Raw genomic sequence first — 22,138 nt, 5'->3', positions numbered from 1 at the left:
GCAGCAATCTTGATTTTAACGTATCAGACGCTGTCGTTTTGCTGCTAACTTAGTCTTCATTATTTTTTCCTCTCTCTTTTTAAATTGGTTTTTTTTTTTTTTTGAGAAACCCTTTTTTGAAATGGTTAAAATCATTATTTTTTCTTCTCTCTTTTTTTAAATTGGTTGTTTTTTTAGAAACCGTTTTTGAAATTGTTAAAATCTAGGTTAAGATATTATTTCGGTCCTTTACTTTTAGCCTCAATTCATTTTAATCCGTGTTCTTTAAAAATATTCATTTTGGTTCCTTACACTTTGAAAGGACTTGATGAACACCAAAACTTAATAAAAAAAATAACAGCAGACTACAACGATCGTCTCAGCAGGATACAACGACTAACTCCGGTAGAATTGCAACCTCGAACTACTCGGATCTTGCAGAATTCTTAGACACTTGCTCTAAGAGAACTCTTAGGAGATGAAGAAAAACTCAAAATGAGAAATGCTTTGATATCTCAAAATGAAGAAAAACAACACGTATATATAGTTGTCTAAATGTGTAACATCTTCCAAGAAACTTAAACACGTTACAATTGTAACTTTAACCAAATAAAGGAAAAAACTGATAACTTCATCTAACTTTTACATATTTGTAACTTTAACAAATTTTAACACAAAAGTTGAAAAATAAACAATTTTGTTACGCAATAACAATCAAATATTCTTAATACACGAATTTAATTTCATCTTTCACCGTTTAAAATCCAACAGTTATAATGAGTTCAAGAAATAAGGAATAATGAGATATCAAAAATTTAAACTTGAATGATGAATCTTCATGAGGCGTGCGAAATTGTGAAGTTCGAAAATCAAAATTGCGAAATTGAAGGGGAATTGGGATTTGAAATTTGAATGAATCCATGAATTCCGGCAATCGGTTCCGTTGAGTATCTCTAATAGCTAATGCTTAAGTTATATATATATATATATATATATATTAAAAAAACTATTAAACAGACGGTTCTGTTCGGGTGCTAGCAGTTAGGGTACAACCAAACTCAAAGCCAAACTGTCTAAGTTCGGTTTAACATACTCCTAAGACGAAATTGCCAACCCGATCAGAATCGAAATCGAACCACCTTCGGGTTCGGTCGGTTTAGTCGGCTTAATCAGGTTCGTCTTGCACCCAAGAGTGATAGTAGAATGAGTGATTTTGAAAAAGAAGATTTAAAGATAATTGATTTTCTAAAATTACCAACCAAGTAATAACTAAATAATTTTATATTTTTCTAAAATCAATTTTTTAACTTACAACAAATGATAAATGAAAATGAAAGTGATTTTACTATACTAAATTAACTCCCAAAAACTCTGTAAATTATTTACTTTAAAATGAAAAAACAAATCCACCTGACTAGATTTATTTGGGAGTATGAAAATCCCTATCCATATCTTAAAAATCAATTTAATTTACCAAATATATAGGTAAGTGATTTTGACAATTGTAATGGAAATCACCCCAAACATCTCCTTAAATTATTCTAAATTATTCAAGGAGCAAGTACTTCTGATACCCCAATATCTGAGGAATATCTAAAACCATAAATGGCAAAAAACAATATTTAATCTACCATTTTGGCTTACAAATGTTCAGCTAAGAGTTGGTTTGTAAAATTTTCGTTTATTATATTATTGTTTCATCTAAAGAAAAATAGAATTTCCGAGCCCCAACGCACATATGAATTCAAGAATAATAAAATAAGATTTTTATTTACCTTAAAATAAATTGGAAACGGAAACGGAAACTTGTTTATATTATTTCTAAAATTTCTATATAATTTTTAGAATTTTTATAAAAAATAAAAAACAAAAAATATAAATAGTTGTCAAATGCTCAAATTTCTTAACAAATTAGAAACAAGAAATAAAAAGTCGGAACCATACGTTGTCAAACAGACAGGTCCTAATTAAGCTAAGTTCTCCGATTGGCTTTTTATTACTATTATATATAATTTCCTTTTCCTCTGAGTCTAAACTTGAAACTACTTAATTGGATCTTATATCTTTTAACATATATATGTAATTAATATGTATTATACAAAAGTGTGTGTGTGTGTCTATATATATATATATATATATATATATATATATATATATAACTGTGATACTGCCATCAAAATTATACTGAGCAGCAGCTGCTTCCACCCAGAAACTGAAGGATTTTCAATCCGTTTTGGTCATTTAATTCTCACAACAGCAACCCTTCGACGGGCTGATAGTGCTTCATTCATTTGTGCAATTTCAAGCAACAGTTGGCTGATCTTCTGACAATTTATTAAACAAAAATAAAGTTAAAATGATATAATTAGTCGGACCAACAAACCAATTGAATGTGAGACTTTAGATCAATTATAAACTCGGCACCGAACATAGTTTAGCGGTAATTCGCTTACCATATCTTTCCATCAATTCTCAAGGTGTGTTTGAGAGTGATGGGAGAATTAAGGTTTATTTGGGAGTGATGGTAGAATAAGTGTTTTGTAAAAAGACATTTGGATATAATTGATTTTCCAAAATCACTATCTTAAAAATCAATTTTAATTAATTTTAAATTTTCTTAAAATAAATTTTCTAATTTAGCAATAGGAAATGATTTTGACAATAACAAAAGTTATTTTTGCCACCAAAATCATTCCCAAACACATCTTTTGGAGGAAGAGATTAAGTGTAATTCATTTTCAAAAATTACCATTCAAATGATACCTTAAAAATCAATTTAAAGTGATTTTAAACTTTTTTAAAATCAATTTCTTAATTTACCAAACATAGAGGAAAGTGATTTTAACAATGTCAAAATGATTTTATTCCCAAGTAATTTTTTATCAAAAATTAACAAGAGATTGTTTTTAAAAATAGTTATCATTTTAAATTTCAAAATTGTTATTTTATTTAATCCTGTTTCATCTTAAATTTTGAAAAAAGTTATATTTTTTCCTTTCTAAAATTCATCTCAATTTGTAAATTTTTCTCTCTAAATTTTCTCTCCCCTTATCTCCCTCTGGAACTTTTGTCAATCTCTTATTATATTTATTTCTTTCAAATGGTAAAAATAGAGATTTTTATATATAAAAAAAAATTTGATCTATCAAATTTTTGATGATGATGAGTATAGATATGTATACTCACCACAATTGGCACCCTAATTATTTTCACAAATATAATGTAATTTTTAGTAATTTTAACTTTATATGATGGATAAAATTTAGTTGCTACCATACATTCTTAATTACTACCAGCTTTAATGATTCTAAAATCATACTTGAAAATAAGAGAAAAAAATTAATCATATCGAAATCAATTTTAAAAGTGTGGTCAAAACATTAATAGGATTTATATTAAGCACTTTTTTTTTTAATAATAGAAAAGACATATTTGAGAATGATTTTACCCATATTAAAATAAAATCACCAAGAGTGAACTGATTTACCATCAGAATCACCTGAGGTGATTCCCAAATGATTTTTTTTGGTAAAAATGAATAAAAAGACTTTCTTTTTATTTCCTCTTATTTTAGCTTTAAAATCTGAGATTTTTTTTTTATTTTTAAAAGTTTTTTTCCCATCAGTTTCTAACTTTATTTATCTTTGATTTATTCATATTCTCTAATTTGTCTCTTAAAAAATTTTTATTCTCTCTCAAAATTTTTACACTCTCTTTTCTTTCAACTTATTTCTTAGTCTAAAATTTGTCTCTCACACTTTAAAATTTATCTCCCTCTAAGATTTTTGTCTCTCGCATTTTAAAATTTGTCTCCCTCTAAGATTTTTGTTTCGCTATAACCTTTATCTCTCTAAAACTTTCATCAAATTCTCAACTTCAAATATTAATAATTCAAAATCACTTTTAAAATCACTTTTAATTATACAAAAATTATTGAAAAAGTGTGCAATCAAGAATTATATAGAGTTTACTTTCACAAAATCAACTATATAACTAGATTACTTTGACTAATTAAAAAACCTATTCTAAAATGTATTAGTGAATCAATTACTTATAAACATTTTTTTAAAACAAATTACTTATAGACAATTAAAAATATAACACTAAACAAAAGTATCAGTATTCTTTTTTAAATAAATAATCAAAAAGTAATTTGAGAGATTTCGAAAAACAAATACAGAGCACTAAACTACTTCTTTTCTTCTGAGAAAAAAAAAAAACTACCTTTCGATGAAACATTTAATAAGTTCTTTTTTTTTTCCTCTTTTTTAAATAAAGTTTCACTTAGAAAATATTTTGTTTTCCCCCTAGAAACCCATCCGAAAAGCACTAAAAAAAATTAGAACAATATTTTTAATTACTTTGTTATATTTTTAATTTAGAATTGAATGTTGAATTGAAGGTAGAAAGAACCTGATCCTTGTGCTTGAGGAGAAGACGCAAACGCTGTTCGTTATCTGGATTCACCGAGACTCGTGGCCGCCATGGCAGCCGCATCTTCAGCTTCAACCAACAGAACAGAAACAGAGCAGCCATTGCAGTTGCAGTAACCGGAACGACGAAAAAGGAGGATCTAAATCGGAGAATTCTGGAAATCCCCTTCGCTTTAACAACATCGCGACTCAATCGCAGAAGCCTCAACGCTTCAGCGCCGACTCTGCCTCGCAATTCCGAAGCCGCCGCCGGTTCGGAAGTCGCCGGCGACGGCGACGGCGATGGCGATTCCTCGGGTGGAGGAGGAACTGGCAAATCTTCGTGGCGAGTCGGCGGAAAAACAGGGGATTCCAGGTGAAAATAGTCGTCTCTTATTACTACCAATTTTTGGGGCTGAATTGGATCGGAATTCTCGATTAGGGCATGGGATTCGGAATCCTCCATTTTTTGGGACTTCAGAGAAAACACAGATATTTCAGGGAATGGCATAAGATGATTAAGAAGATATTGATTCTGTTACCTCAGGACTCGGGATGGATATTTTGAGATTTAAATATCTACAATTTTTCGATTTTTTTTTTTATGATGGAAATATTTTTATCAAATAATATTAATGTGTTCTCAGTGGATATTTCTTTAGAAAAAATTAATCATAAAAATCAACTCATTGTTTTATTCTAGCCATTGAACTTTAGTTTTTAAAAATTGTATTCAGTTTTTTCTTTTTCAGATTGATTGAAATTTTGCTGAGGGGAGCTTCACACTCATTTATAAATAAATAAATAAATAAATAGAAGTGTAATTTTGAGGTACCAGAGTTCTTTTTGTAAATATGCTCTGATATTATAATTATAATATAACAATTTTTTCTCTTTATGGATAATTTTTTCTAAATTAATTATATAAAATATCAATCAAAACTACTCTTACCTTTATTCAATAGGGGTGATAATCCATCAATTTTCTTTTCTTTTTCTAGTATCTCTATTTAGATTCTAAATTAAATCTACAATAACATAAACAAAATAAAATAATTAAAACATAAGATAAGAATGATAATAATTATATGTATAAAAGTAGTTGCTACGCTATAATTTTATAGTTAAAATAACTTCTCATGGTATATAATGTAAAGTTAATAAAATATACTTTAGACAATTAAAAATTGATGGCAATAATTAGACTACAAGGACGACAAATGATTGAAAATAATTTTTGTTAGGTTTAAAAGAACAAGCGGTGGAACAACCTAAAATTAAATTTTAAATTTTTCTACCAACTTATATATTCTCTTATTTTCTTCTGAACTTGAGGTGGGTTGGGACCGCGTCAGCCACTCAGTCATAGATACATATCATAATTTAGTTTGAGTTTTATGTACAAATTATGGATATCTAAAATTTCAAGGTGGCTCAAGCCCCCTCCGGGCCAAACGTACATCCACTTCTGTTTTCGCTAATCATCAACGTATCTTCTATTCATTTATATGATCAATTACATGGACCTGATGGAATGTCACCCATTTCTTTTATCTCATTAAGAGATTTGGGAGAATCATCACTAGATAATTTGAAATGCTTGCAAAAAGGAACACTAACCTTCTTACTATTTTAAATGCATGGACTATAAAGACCTTTTAAATAAAATTTATTTTCTTTTCGATCTCTAACTATGTCCATTTATGATATTCTTCTAGCATTATTGTCTAACTCTTTCATATCCAATTCTTTATTTAAAATACATTTTAGTTTATTTACCTCAACTATGATACTTGCTTCTGTTGAAATCAACAGAGAACATATATGAGCCAAATCTTTTATATCATTAACGTGGAGACTACTTTAAGTCATATAAAGATATTTCCAGAAGACAATCTTTTTCTCTTGTTTAGGAGCTTCGAATTTTAGAGGTTGGTCTATATGTAAATGGTCTCTTCAAGCTCACCATGCAAGAAAGCTGTTTTAACATCCATATGCTCCAACTCAAGATCAAAGTAAGCAACAAAGACAAGCAATATTCTAATAGAGGTGTGTTTACAACATGGGAAAAAACTTCATGGTAATCAATACCCTCTCTTTGAATAAACTATTTGTAACTAACTTAGCCTTAAACCTAGGTTTGTTATTTTCTAGACGTTTCTCCTTAATCTTATAAATCCACTTGCAACCTATTGTTTTAGCATCTAAGAATTTGTTAACAATAATCCAAGTTTTATTCTTTATGAGAGAATCATACTCTTCCCTCATGACAGCCCACTATTTATCTTTGTTTTCATCACTTATGGCCTCATCGAAGGTTTGAGGTTCTTGGTTAATAAATTCATTTGCAATGCTAGCGCATAGGAAATAAGTTCAGCATATCCATACCTAGTGAGAGCTATAATGGTTCTTCTGTCTCTATCTTAGCCAATTGACAATTGTGATTAGTTTCTACTTCCTCCTCTTCTATTACTTCATAGATATGTGACTGATCTAAAGTAAATGATGTATTCTCAAGTTCTATTATAGGTTTATCTACTAGACTAGATTGGCAAGTAGTTAAGGGAAGTGGTGCTAAAAGGCTTCAGTGTTGCTATTAAAGTCTCTTGGAGGCTCAGTTTTCTCTTCCACATATCCCATTTTTACTTTCATCAAAGACAACATCTCTACTAATTAGGATTTTATTTGGTTCTAGATGCTACAACTTGTATCCCTTAACACATTTCTTAGCCCTTAGATATAACCTTCCCTCTTTTGAATAAGTATAAGATACACAACAAAAAACTTTCATATGTAATAGATCCGAGGAACTACCTTGCCAAACCTATTGGAGTGTTTTTAGATCAATGGTAGTAGATGAGCTTTATTGATAATGTAGCATATGTTGTTACAACAACTTCCCCAAAATTTTTGAGGAAGTTGTGAATTTGACAGCATGTACCTTACTTTCTCCATCGGGTTCAATTCAATCTCTCTAAAGCCTTATTTTGTTGAAGTGTTACTCATTCAACAAATCTACTAAAGGTGTCTGATTTATTCTTAAGATTATAAACTCACACCTTTCTAGTACAATTATTTACGATGGATAGTAAATTTCTAGCTCCCTATTGGTTGCTACACTTAAAGGACTCCACAAGTTGACATGCTTATATTCTAACTTTCTCTTATTAGAGCGACCGCCCAAATTTATTCGCTTTACCACATATACAATGTTCACACATATCTAGGTCTATTTATTTTAAATTGTGAATAATTTGTTGTTTAACTAATTCTTTATTTTTTTGCTAACTCATGTGACCTAGAAGTCTATGTCAAAGAGAGGTTTGAGAATCATCACTCTTTTTTACCCAAATCTCACTTGACCCTGCCACCAATCCTGGTAAAGGTTATCAAAGTCCTCCAAAATAATTACTGATTAAAGTAACCAATGAAACTAATTTCTCAAAATTTAATACGAGGGGTTTTGAATTTTAAAATTTGAAATAATAAACTAAAAATTTGAATTTGAAAGTCAATATTTCGAAACTTCCAATCCAAATGTGTGAGATTCGTTCAATTGTAGTCTTGATCATAGGTTTTACACAAAGTTGATTTCTTAATTCAACAACTTAGTTTACTTATACTCGGAACAGTCATGGTAAGTTCTAATTCTCCTAATTTAATTAACTTAAATCAAGCATCAAAATCAAATCTTATTAATTAATCAACTGGACACAATAGCATTCTATATCAATAAATAATAATATTAACTTGGCATTAACTTGACTAAACCAAAACAAATTAATTTGACATAGCTGCAAATTAATTAATTATGTTCTTTTGTTTCCCTAAAGTCTATTATGAAAGTTGTAACATGTAAAAAAGCCATAAATATACACATATAAGCCAACTTCTTGCTACACAATTCAATTATTCATAAAAATTATGGATAACAAACTCATTGGTAGTAGTAGAATAATCAATATGAATCAATCCGTCAATTTAATTAATATCAATGGTTCATAAACAATAAAAAAAGAAACATACAATACTTGAAAAGAAGAAATCTTGTAATACACAGGTTTCCCAAGCTTACAACTGAGTCACCCTTATATCAGAATAATTAAAGTCTAGCCACTCATGTTAGAGGAAGAAGCTTTGATTTTAGGGGAGGAGAGATCTTCATCTGGACTAGGATGATGGATCTTCCAAGAGGACTCCCTATTTGTAGAGATTAATTTTATCATATTTTTAAAATGAATTATCTCTATTAAAGAATCTCTAACTAATTGGGGAATCATATTTGAAAGAAAATAAATTATATAAAAGAGTTCCTAATCAGTTTACGAAATTTGTCATATTTCCTAATTTTATTATATCTCTTTATTTATAAAATATCCTAAAAATTAATAATTCTCAATTTGGAGCGTCCGGCCATAATAAGTTTGTCCACACTTTATCCATTGAGTTCTCTCCAATTTTGTGGAGTCTACGCTATCCGCTAAAATTATACTTATAAACTATTATTTTTGAATATCTTCCATAGGTCACAAAATATAAATTATAATTAAATTCAAAATTTTAAACATAATAATTTAATAAATGTAAAACATCATATTGATGCTATCGTTTAAATTCTGCCAATCTTCTCTTCTTTGTTAAGATGTCCTTGAAAAACTTAACATAATTCAGCAATTGCTCTAACGCTCCCACCAATGAAATGTTGATGTAAAGTTGTTAAGGTTGACTTTTTTATGTAGAAATGTAACTCGATAGGCCTGTTTGACCATAAAAATGAACCCTTTCCCGTTATTTTTAAGTAAAAATATTTACATATTCTTAAAGTAGAACATGCATGTAACATTTCTGGATAATTTGCAATATGTGGTATTTTGATAAAAATGTAAGAAAAACGTGGTCAAAATTGGAAGAAAATCACAGTTTTCCTTTGTGTAGGAATTGCGTCTGGCACAATTTGGGTGGTCAACTCCTTCAAAACGTGCGTTTTACTTAATGAAGGGCAAGGGAGTCAATTCACAAATGTTTAAATGGATCAAAATTGGTCCATCCAAGTCGAGATAAGTTTGTTTGAAGGATCTCAATCCATTCCCTCCTATTTTGATGAGAAGTTCAAACCTTTTGAAGTGAGCCTTTCCCCCCACAGTTCATCATCCCATTTCAATCCTTTTCCATCTCAAATTTAGTCACTCTTAGATTTAGTTTACATTTTCTAGCTTTAGTGTTCGTTGGAGTTATTTTCTTGTTGTTATTTCCTTGTATTTTCAAACTTCTTGTTGTTTTACTTTTAATTCAAGTTCTTCCTTTATTCTTCACTTATTATATTCTTTTAAAGTTCTTAAGTGAGTTTAAACTCCCTTCAAACTCGAAAAAGAAGAAGGTTAAGCTAGAACTCCTTATATGCCGTTATTATTCATTTAATTCAATGGAAATTACTTCTCTTATATTTTCTTGCATTTTCTTTCGTTTAATTATGCATTAATTTAGTTTTCAACCTCTCTATGGAATGACTTAGCCAAAATAATTTGATTTCGACATGCTCGGAAATTTGTTCAGATTGCATTTGGCACATAGTTGGGATGGTGTCTAAAAATTTTTGTTTACGTCTTTATTCTATTTGGCCACTGAGAAATTGATTTATGCACCAAAGCTCATCTCTTAGAAGATTAGGTTAGGTGAAATAATAGAAAACCAATATGGAATGTGATTTAGACTTCGCATAAAACACGGTCTTGGACATAGACACTCTGACCCATAAATGTAAATGAGTTGAAAAGTACACTCTATGATTGTAATCACGCATAGAAATATAATTGTAGGTTAGTTTGGGCTCTACAGAAACTAAAATTGATTCGTGAAAGAGTAGAACTCAGATTCTCAATTATAGTCAGATTGTGATTGGCACATTTTTCTCCAAAGTATGTATTTTCCATATTTTCCATCAAACTAGGGTAAGAAGCAGAGAGGTTGTGTTTTGTAAAATTGTTTGATATTTGAAATCTCAAACGACAACTTTTATCACCATTTTCTTCATAACCCATGATTGCATTTTGAACCATTTAACTTCTTTAAATTCATTTTGAAAAGTATAAGTCTGAGATTATTTGACCTTGGAATTACTCCCAAGTATTACTTGTCACTGTGTACACTTGGACGTGTCTCTTATCTTTAAAGTTAGAGAAAATCCCAACAGAAGTTGTTTAAGCACATCCAAAAACTTTCTAACTTGAACATCTTGGTTTTTCTTCTGTAACCTATGAGGATAGAGTGGTGCTGGTCTATACTCTATTGGAACAACTCTAGGCTCCACTTGTGATTGCTTCTGCTTCAATGCAGCTCGAACCCTAGATGTCCGCAAATGTGAGGTGTTCTAGTAGGGTTTCTATCTGTGCATAATGATCTCTCTCCTGAATCACCGTTTCAGCTGGTATATCTGCAATCGATGCTCTAGCATTTGAGCCCTTGTATGTCCACTAATATTAGATCTCTTAGATCTTTCTCTAGTCTTTTCTTCTTTTGATGCTCTCTGGTTCTCTACTATTTTCGTAGTGTTTTGGGATGAGCTCGTAGCAACGCTTTGCCACTCCTTAATGTGAGCACCTTCCACTACTCTTTCCTCAGCCTTGTCATTGGGTCAGGCCGGCTCGGCTTGACCGAAAGAAGTAATGGCCCAAATTTGGCCCACCCAAGCTCTACGGGCCTCAAATATTAAGTCTGGCCCGACCAGTCAAACCTAGGCTCATAGCTCAATACATGGGCCTAACTCGATGAGTCAAAGTTGGATCGAGCTTGGATCGACCCATATAATAATATATTTTTAATTATTAAATTTAAAATTTAAAATACTTTCAAATTAAGTTTTTTTTTAATTTTAGAATATGTGACTTAATATATTTCTTTTTGTACCATTTTTGTTATTTTTTAAAATGGTTACCAATAATTTTTTTCATATCATAATTTTACATTTTTAAGTCATTTTCTTTTAAAAAATTATATTTTGTTATTTGTAAAAATTAAATTTATATATCTTTTACTTTATTAATATGAACACATCTAAACAGAATTACAAAAATAATGACAAAAAATAAAATCAATGCTTTTATTATTTTTTTATTTATATTCTATTTTTAGAATTATTTCTTCATTACAATATTACTATATGAGTGCATCCAGGTTGGTAGATACTCATTTGCTAAAAGTTTCTTCCACATCCGTACTTTTTAATATATTATAGATAGATGACAACGAAGAAGATGCACCAACAATGGCAAATAATTATTTGCAGTTTTCTTATAAAAATCATATAATTTAGAATGAAATGAATTTATGGTATAATTAATTTTATCAGTATTAGTATCAAACAATAAATTTGAAAAAGTATAGAAAAAAATTATTTTTATATCTAGGATAAAAAACATTCCAAGCAAAACCGTAATATGTTAATCATCAAGATATTTATTAAACTTTTCTTTCGTTTTTTCAATCACATATTTAAATAAATCTACATTGGAATAAGTCTTAAACATAAAATAAAAATGAAGTAAATTTGGTATAAGTTGACAAATAGTAGAAGAATATACTAAACAAAAATATTTTGTCGAAGTATGAAAAAAACATTTAAAAAATCTCAAACAATTGATTCATATCTCCAATCAAAGATCATAAATCCAATCAAGCTCAATAAGTTGTACAATATTAACATGACGAGAACTATTATGCAATTCAATACAATAAAAATCTAAAACCTATTTATATGCGACTGCCACTTTCAACATTTCAAATATTGAATTCCATCTATGAGGTAAAATTCTAATATTTCTTCTCTTTTTTTAATTTCTTACAACATTTTAAATATTATTTTTGTCTAAAGTGAGAACTATTAATATTACGAACTAAAGAACTTAACTTTGAAATAGAATAAAAGAGAATCCACAAATTATCTCGTACTGCCAAAACGAGCATATATAGGTCAGTGGTAATTGACATATATCTCCAACCAAGAGGTTGTGAGTTCAAATCCCCTTCCCAACATGTTTTACTATTAAAAAAAAATTAAAATTTGAGAGATTATAAATAATTACTTTAAAGTAAATATAGCTCTTTTGGTGGAGTTGCATTCCTTGTGGATTGAACCCAAGACCTTAAGAATATTCCTCGTAGCCCCAAGCCACCCAAGCTATCCCTTTGGACGAAACTTAAACCCTTTAAATTGAAACTTGAGAAATTGAGATTGAGAATTAGAGAGAAAATGAGATTGAGAAATAGAATTTGTTTACTCTTACGCCAACTGTGCGTTTCTGGAAGATAATGACGATGTCCCATGAAGGATATTATACCACGTATTCTGATCGACGATGTCTCTTCTTTACAAATAGGGCACGCTTGATACCCTTTGGTACTCTATCCAGATAAATCGCCATATGTAGGAAAGTCGTTAATGGTCCATAACAACGCTGCATGCATTTTAAAATATTCCCCACCGAAACTATCATAGGTGCGCACACCACTATTCCACAACTCATTTAGCTTTACAATCAATGGTTGCAAATATACGTCAATTTCTTTTCCAGGAAACTTCGGTCCAGGTATAAGCAATGACATGAAAAAATAAGATTCATTCATACACTTCCAAGGTGGCAAATTATATGAAATTATTATAACCGACCATATACTATATGAATGATTCATGCTACCGGATGGATTGAATCCATCTGAAGCTAATGTCAATCGAACATTTCGTGGATCTAATGCAAAATGAGGGTATTTACGATCCAAATGCTTCCACCCGACGGCATCAACTGGATGTCGTAGCACACCCTCAGTTTCAACCCGCTTTTCCTTATGCCACCTCATTTCAGCTACGATATGTTTTGATGCGTACAACGACTTCAACCTTGGTATCAATGGAAAATGACGTAAGACCTTATGTGGGATCTTTCTACTATTACTACCAGAGCAACTTTTGTATCGAGACTCGCCACATACTGGACACATTTCCAGGTTGGCAAATTCTTTCCAAAACATTAAAAATCGTACTTGCAAGCTTGGATGGCATCATATCCTAATCCTAATCCACACAGTTTTTTCTTTGCTTCATAGAATGAACTAGATATCAATTGGAAACGCTACCTTCAATAATTGGAGTAACATATCTAATGATTTATTACTCCACTTATTAAGCATTTTGATATGTATCAACTTGATCAAAAATTCTAACGAGGTGACTTGTGTACAACCAGGGTACAATTCTTGATTTGCTTCATTCATCAAATCCTCAAACTCATTCGAATTGTCCCTTTCAAAACCCTGTGCCGACATCTTATTTGCAAAGTCTTCTACGTCTTCATCCTCTTCTACCATTGGACCTCACAGTTCGTTCAACATATCGAACACCTCATTTTCTTCTCTAGTAACATTACACTCTCTACTTAAGTCATCATGGGACGGCAGTGTGTCACTTACATATCGATCTAAGTTCAAAGGGTCTCCATGATGTACCCATTGACTATAAGTAGGAGATATCTCATTAATGAATAATTTTTGTTCCACTATATCCAATAGTTGCCAATACATTTTGACAGTCATCTCGTTTTTCCCAACTCGTTAACATGAAATTTGGCAACTTCTATAAATTGTAAAACCCCTTCTACATACTCTCTTGAAAACCTATCCTTAGCTTAATCCAATCTCTATCCATATTCTAATCCTGTTGGACAACAAACACACTATGAAATCATAGAGTGCATGAAATTATGAAATCATAGAGTGCATGAAATTGGGATGTGGGTATTTAATTTGTAAATATTAGTAGGTAGTATATACTTATTTTGTCAACTAGGTGTCCTATTCGATTAACAAGAGTTTTCACACACAAAAAAAATTGTTGGACTTTCTTTTCATAGTTCTATTTTTAAATGAACTGCCAATGTATTGCAACGTGAAGCCAGGTTTAAGAAGTTCCCAATAACCTTTTTTCCTTTTTTCTAAATGAAGAACTAAAGCTAACTAACCTCGAAGGATTACCATATCCCAAAAACAAACTAAAGCTAACTAACCTCGAAGGATTACAAGTCCCAAAAACAAACTTCAGTGTCCAATGTTATATATAATGCCTTGAAAAAGAAAGCTCTTGTCAATGAAACAACTTACAGAAGGAAAAAGTTACCTCCTATAGTGAGTTTCAAGTTGGACTCCAAAATTTTGCATAATCGTAACAGACTCTGCACATTTAGACGTCCCCTTCCATCAAAAGGATATGATAACATTATAAGGAATTAGACAGAGAACCTTCCTCAATTCCTCACCTTTTGCAACAGTTCCCTTGAACAACTTCTTGGCAAAGAATCTGTTCAAGACCAAGCACCAAAAGATGACAAAGATTGATTGGTCCTGTTCCCAGAGTCAATAGTCATGCTCTGAAAATAACTTAACAGATTTCCCAAATGTGTTGTTCGAATATCAAAAGTAATCCTATCTATCCATACACTCACTACAATTTATGTAACTATTTCTTTGAGCTCAAATAAACATCTTAAAATGGAATATTTTGGCAGTTCAGTTCAATTCGTTTCAACAAACTTTGATAGAATATACCTGTAAATGAATTGATATTCTAAGGCCATGAAATTGAGCAGTACATACATTACATTTTACAAACATATTGAGACTAAAATAATAGTAATAACAAGATCAAATACAAAAATAAAGACAACAAAGTCAAACTGGTAAGAATTAGATGATTTCATGTTCAAATTTCAAATTACACATAAAAAATTGAGTGAGAATGAGATCAGCAACAAATTACCTTGAGTAGGAAAAAATAGAACGCGAGGGCAGCAAAAATACACAAGAGGAAACTCTTTCCATCACTCTTACTCCTAAGAACAACAACGTGGTGGATATCAACTGCTTCAAAAGGCCATTTACTGTGGCAGAAATATATGTATCTTTATCTCAAAAAAAAAAAAAGATAATTTCCCACTCGAAGTGCTTCCAATTTGTGAATCATTTGGAAATTTAGAGTGAGAAAACCAAATAATGGATGAACAAGAGCTATACATGATGAGTACTAGATGGTGGCTGGAGCAGGATGCGGCGACGGTGGCGGCTTTGGTGGGGATCGACAGCGACAAGATGAAAGAAGGGGTTTGAGAGGGAAAATCGGGGGTTGGAGGGAAGTGTGGAGGCGCAGACTGGAGTTGGTGATATCAATATAATATTCAGTTTTTAATAAATCATGGTTAGTTTTAATAATAACATATTTTGCTTTTATTAATAATAATAATATTATTATTATTATTAAATAAAAGAGAGATCACCTGGGTTAGTTTTATATTTTTGGAAGTCTAAAATAAATTACTTACCCCATTTGAAAACTATTTTATTTTATATATTTATAAAAATTATATGTTGGTTTTCTCAAAATTTCTTTATTATCTTTTTCACTTATCCTTCTAACACATTTGAATTTTTAGCCAAATTTTAGAAATAAAAACAAGTTTCTGGAAACTATTTTTTTCAGTTTTTTAATTTAGCTTAGATTTTTAAAAAAATGTTATTGAAAATTTGTTAACAAGACAAATGTATATATATACAAGTGAAAGCAATAGTTATAAGGTTAATTTTAAGAAAGAGAAAATAAAAAATAAAATTGTTACCAAACAATTTATTAATAATATAACAATCCTTTTATAGTTTCACACCAGGATAAACCTAACATTTTCTATTTATAAAAAAATTGAATTGATAAATTGGTACATTAAAAAAATATAAATCTTAAACAAATAAGAAATCTAATTAAAAAATGTTATATAGATTAGAGGTCAAACCATGGGTAAGTCTTATTATTATAAGTATTCACATTGGCGGATCCACGAATTTGTTTGAGGGGGGCACGATATAAACATAAGGTAAATATCGAGGCTGACAAAAACGTTTTTGTAAAAATACTCTACAAACTTAATTTTTAATATCTATAATAAGAATATTTTGTTCTTAGATTATAATGTGCAGGTAGTTCTCTTCAGATGTATCAAAATTAATATTACTCATCTTCTTTGAACATGATGATTAGTTGTTTTTCTTTTATAATATTTCTTAATATTAATTGAGAATTAAATTTACAAAAATATTAATAAAAAATATCCAAGACCTAAAATATAAATTTAATAATTATAAGATCAAAAACTAAAAGTCTAACATAATTGGAATCTTACTCGTGAAGAGAAAACAAAAACTTAGTTTTAATTATCTATAATTTCTTATACAAACAAAATCAAATAAAAACAAATACAATTTTGAGAACATTGGAGATTCAATATATTTTTTTTTGTTAAGAGTGGAAAACTTTATATATATATATATATATATATATATATATATATATATATATATATATTAAAAAAAAGGACAAAAGAAACAATAACATTACCCTAAAAAAAAAGACAAAAGAAACAATAACATTACCCAACGAGTCATAAATTATAATTTTTCTAAGATAAAATATAACTTTGATTTTTAAACGTGAAACAACATTTTAAATTAGTTGGATATTAACACGTTTTAAAAAATAATTGTTCAATTTAAATAGGGTACATGTAAAGATAAAATTTAAGTTAAATTTTAAATACGTAACAAAAGTATAAAATAGCCAATATTTAACAAATTTTAAAAAGAAAATGCTTACTAGAATAATTCATGCATGGTTTTAGGAAATACTGAGTTAAGTAAGAACAGAATAATTCATGCATGGTTTAAGGTTTTAGTTTTTTAAATATTACTATTTTCAAAACTAATTTTTAAAATATTCTAACTTTCAAATTTATTTTAAAAATAACACCCCCAAAGTTTTTATAAAACATTGAGATAAGATTATTTCTCGCAACGTTTTAATAAAAAGTAGGGATAAGTGACCTTCTCCCAAGAAGAGAACTTTGTCCCACGTTTTTTGTAAAAGGTCGGAATTTTAGCGCATAATTTTGGTGTGTTTGAACTTATTAACTCATATTCCCAACGTTTGGTGTAAAACGTCGTAAGAAATAAAATATATATTCAACGATTTTTTATAAAAACATTGGGATAAGGTTACTTCTCACAACGTTTTTAATAAAACGTTGGATACATTATGTTATCCCAACATTTTTACAAAAACGTTGGGATAATATTACTTCTCTCAACGTTTTTTAGTAAAACGTAGGGATAAATGATCTTCTCCCAACATTTTTGTAAAAATGTGGTGAGAAGGGATCTTTTCCGTTTTTATTAAAACGTTGAATATTTAGCGCGTAATTTTGGTATGATTGAATATATCAATCCATATTCCCAACGTTTGTTGCAAAACATTGGAGGAAATAACACATATATCAACGCTTTTAATAAAACGATGGGCAAACTAATCCCAATGTTTTTGTAAAAGCGTTGGTATAAGATTACTAATCGCAACGCTTTTAATAAAACGTTGGGATACATTATGTTATCCCAACATTTTAAAAAAAATGTTGGGGTAAGATTACTTCTCTCAACTTGTTTAATAAAACGTGGGGATGAGTGATCTTCTCCCAAAGTTTTTGTAAAAACGTCGAGAGAATAGATTCTTGCCCCCAACGTTTTTATTAAAACATCGGAATATTTAGTACGTAAATGGTGTGTTTGAATTTATCCGCTCATATTCCCAACGGTTTTTTTAAAACGTCAGAAGAAATTGAATATTTGCCGACATTCTGTAGAAAACGTTGGCAAATAAAGACATTTCTGTAGAAACGTCGACAAAACTTATAATTGTCCCTACGATTTTATTTTCGTCGAGAGAATATGACTTTTCCCCACGACTTTTAATTTTTAACGTTGGGAATAATTTCTTTGGGAAAACAATAAATTCTTGTAGTGTATATTGCTAATAGATCTTTAGCAATTGTAGTTCTAGAAGGTAGAACAAACTTCGGTTCCAATAAATGGCCCCCTTTCACAAATCTCCTAAAACCATCAATCTCCACAAATTTAAAGGACAATTCATTTGTTTGGGGGTAAAATTACCTTGGACACGTGGAGGACACTCATTGGAATTCAAGGAATAAATTATCTCAGGTCCACCTCGAACCTGCCGAGGTGATCGGGTTCGCCCATCCAAAAAGGCTAAGTATAGATGCCAAGGTTCGACCTGGTTGGGGTTCGTTCTGCTCAGAGCCCGACAGGTCTGACATGAGAAAAAACATATAACCGCCGGTCGTGTGTACTGTCGGATCCACCACCTATAAATAGAGGGTCTCATTTTACGCTCAGGTATCGAATCTCACCTCGAACTAAATACGGAGTCCGACCTATACTGACTTGGGCGTCGGAGTGTTATACCCTCTGGTGCAGGTCCACTCTAGGTGTTCAGGTCGAGACCGGAGACCGGGTTCGAGCTTGGTTCGTGAAGAACCGTTGTGCAAACTTCTGCATAAACATTTGGCGCCGTCTGTGGGAAGGACGTCTTAAGTCATCCCGATCTAGAAAACATACGCAAAGATGGTGCAGCCAACAAACTCTACTAATACGACAGAACGGAGGGGTCTGAACTCTGATAACGGCACTCAGCGAGACCTCGACGCGAGAATAGTCGAGGACCAGGTCCGAGCAGGACAAGAAGGAGATCTGCCACGAAGATCTACCCGCCATGCGAACCAGGAGTTACCCCCTGCTCACCCGAAACCCTCAAAAGCCAATCGAGGCCGAGGTGGGACCTCAAGAAAGGCCTCCCGAAGGGCTGTCCTGACGGCAGACCCTGAGGCTCTGGCTACCCTCCAACGCGAGTTGGATGATATGCGTCATCGATTGCGCACAATGGAAGAAATGTATGCCGAGGCAACGCGGGCTAACCGAACAGCGTCTCCCTCCAGAGTCCCAGGTCTACCCGGAGAGAAGGAAGACCAAGTTCCATCTCTCCACCCTGGTGACCGTGAGCCCATTCCCAACAATGAGGGGGTGGATTATAGCCTGCGGGATAACGATCTTAGAAAGCACCTTGTTGATAAGAAGAAGAGAGCATCGCGAGAGCCGGAAGACTCTCCATCCTACTCTCGAGAGTTCTCCAACTCCGACCTCAAGGCTCAATCAAAGCATAAGCCTCTAACACCTAAAGCTGTGATCACCAGGGAAGAGTTCAACCTGATAAAATACAGGTTCGGCGAGCAAGTCGAGGCGCTTAAGGCTAGGTGCGAGAAGAAAGAGAACTCGTTTGACGATGGCGACCTGGGAGAATCGCCATTCACCTCGGACATTTTGGAGGCTTCAATCCCTCCAAAGTTCAAGACTCCCACCATGAAGCCTTATGATGGGTCTAAGGACCCAAAAGACTATGTAGAGGTCTTCGAAGGCCTCATGGACTTTCAAGCGGCAACGGATGCAATCAAGTGTCGCGCCTTCCAAATCACGCTCACCGGCAGCGCGCTTGTGGTATCGAAGACTGCCGGCTAGGTCGATCTCAACCTGCTCTCAGCTGAGGAAAGAGTTCATCAGTCAATTTTCTTCTCGGCATTATGACAGAAAGACAGCAACTCACCTCACCACCATTAGACAGAAGGAGGGCGAGACGCTTAGAAAGTACGTCACAAGGTTCCAGGAAGAACAACTGAAGGTCGCGCACTGCTCTGATGACTCAGCCATGTACTACTTCCTCACCGGCCTGGCCGATGAGACCCTTACTGTAAAGCTTGGAGAGGAGGCTCCAGCCACCTTCGCCGAAGTATTGCAAAAGGCGAAAAAAGTTATCGACAGACAGGAACTCCTCCGAACCAAGACTGGCCGACCTGAAAAACAAATCGACCAGAAAAAGCTCAACCGAGAGAAGAGGAAGGCTGAGTTCAAGTCTAAGGACTTAGGGGCATCCTCCTCCAGTGGCCGAGCTGAGTATCAAAGGTCGGATAGCGGCCCCAGCCGGAGCCGACCTTATGAACGGTATACCCCAACCACCATCCCAATCTCCGAAATCCTTACAAACATTGAGGATACTGGGATGGAAAAGCTACTCAAGCGACCTGAGAAGCTCCGGGGTGACCCAGAAAAGCGCAGCAAAGATAAGTATTGTCGGTTTCATCGCAACCACGGCCACAATACATCAAATTGCTGGGAACTGAAGCGCCAGATTGAAGATCTCATTCAAGATGGCTACTTCAAAAAATTCGTTGGCAAACCGAGTTCCAACTCGGCGGAGAAAAAAGAAGAGAGGAAGCGTTCGAGAACGCCACCTCGCCGAGATGACCAACCTGCAGTCATCAACACTATTTTCGGAGGCCCAAGTGGGGGCCAATCTGGAAATAAAAGACAAGAACTAGCTCGCGAAGCCAGGCGCGAGGTGTGCATCATTAGGGAGCAGAGACCGACCTGCCCCATTACCTTTGATGATACCTACCTGGAGGGGGTCCACTAACCCCCATAATGACACACTGGTGATCGCCCCTCTTATCGATCATGTCCTGGTGAGAAGAGTGTTGGTGGATGGAGGTGCATCTGCCAACATCTTGTCCCTCCCAACGTATCTTGTCTTGGGGTGGACCAGGTCGCAGTTGAAGAAGAGTCCAACGCCCTTGGTTGGGTTCTCTGGAGAATCGGTCTCCCTAGAGGGGTGTATTGACTTGCCGGTCACGATCTGACAAGATGCTACACAAGTAACACAGATGGCCGAGTTCGTGGTGATCGACGGTAGGTCGGCCTACAACATCATCCTCGGGAGACCCATCATCCACTCATTCCGAGCCGTCCCCTCCACACTGCATCAAGTCCTAAAGTACTCAACCCCGAATGGGGTAGGCACGGTCCGAGGTGAGCAAAAGACTTCAAGGGAGTGTTATGCATCCGCGCTTAAAGGGTCGTCAGTATGTGCCCTGGAAAAACAAACCAATCGAGATGAGCTGCAAGAGTCCAAGGCCGACCTGCCTAGAAAAGGCAAAAGACATTCTCCCCACCAACAGAGGAGCTCGAGCTTGTTCCCTTACTTAGCCCTGAAAAACAAGTAAGCATAGGAACCAAGCTGGGGGCCACTGACAGGGAGGAGCTGATCAACTTCCTCAGGTCCAACTCGGACGTCTTCGCATGGTCTCACGAGGACATGCCAGGCATCTACCCAAAGATTATGGTGCATCGCCTCAACACAGACCCATCATTCCGACCTGTAAAGCAAAAAAGAAGACCTGTAAATAAGGAAAGGAGTGATGTAATTGTTGAGGAAGTTAACAAACTTTTAAAAGCCGAATATATACGAGAAATTCTGTGTCTCGAGTGGCTCTCTAATGTTGTATTGGTTAAAAAAGCTAACGGGAAGTGGAGAATGTGCGTGGACTTCATGAATTTAAACAAAGCATGCCCAAAAGATTGTTTCCCCCTGCCGTGGATCGACCAGCTCGTGGACGCAACAGTCGGGCACGAGCTACTCACTTTCATGGATGCCTACTCCGGATACAACCAAATAAAAATGCACTTGCCAGACCAGGATCATACCGCGTTCATAACAGACCAAGGTCTGTACTGCTACAAGGTGATGCCCTTTGGCCTAAAGAATGCGGGTGCGACCTACCAAAGGATGGTGAAAAATATTCGCCAAGCAGATCGATCGGAATATGGAAGTATATGTGGACGACATGCTTGTCAAGAGCAAGCAGTCAAATTCGCATCTTTCCGATCTGACCGAAGCCTTTGGAGTACTGCGCAAGTACCAAATGAAGCTCAATTCGACCAAGTGTGCCTTTGGAGTCTCCTCGGGAAAGTTTCTTGGTTTT

At 33.4% G+C, this 22,138-nt stretch overlaps 1 protein-coding gene across 4 annotated transcripts; it reads right to left on the bottom strand.

Moving 5' to 3' along the window:
• Positions 1 to 1,853: 1,853 nt before the first annotated feature.
• LOC148209731 (uncharacterized) lies at positions 1,854 to 15,594 on the bottom strand. 4 transcript variants are annotated; one of them, XM_088127662.1, is made up of 6 exons: positions 15,447 to 15,594; positions 15,193 to 15,313; positions 14,693 to 14,777; positions 14,554 to 14,608; positions 4,393 to 4,866; positions 1,854 to 2,303 (listed from the first exon to the last, which is right to left on the bottom strand). In XM_088127662.1, exons 5-6 carry the CDS (start codon positions 4,855 to 4,857, stop codon positions 2,217 to 2,219), a joined length of 552 nt encoding a protein of 183 aa, XP_087983788.1. In that variant the 5' UTR covers positions 4,858 to 4,866; positions 14,554 to 14,608; positions 14,693 to 14,777; positions 15,193 to 15,313; positions 15,447 to 15,594; the 3' UTR covers positions 1,854 to 2,216. The 4 variants fall into 4 exon arrangements, with proteins under 4 accessions (XP_087983788.1, XP_087983789.1, XP_087983790.1 ...); XM_088127663.1 differs by having other exon boundaries at positions 14,693 to 14,733; XM_088127664.1 differs by having other exon boundaries at positions 14,554 to 14,733.
• Positions 15,595 to 22,138: the final 6,544 nt, after the last annotated feature.

The sequence above is a fragment of the Momordica charantia genome (assembly GCF_013281855.1).
Source record: "Momordica charantia cultivar OHB3-1 chromosome 8 unlocalized genomic scaffold, Mcharantia_2.0 BLBB01000008.1, whole genome shotgun sequence".
Classification (NCBI taxonomy): Eukaryota; Viridiplantae; Streptophyta; class Magnoliopsida; order Cucurbitales; family Cucurbitaceae; genus Momordica; species Momordica charantia.
This window is presented reverse-complemented; position numbering and strand designations above follow the sequence as displayed.

Excerpts from the sequence above, each read along its gene's own strand:
- LOC148209731 (XM_088127661.1), bottom strand. The coding sequence starts at position 4,902 with ATGCCATTCCCTGAAATATCTGTGTTTTCTCTGAAGTCCCAAAAAATG. Across the intron at positions 2,304-4,392 it reads TCCTCAAGCACAAGGATCAG|AAGATCAGCCAACTGTTGCT; the intron begins GTTCTTTCTACC and ends ATAAATTGTCAG.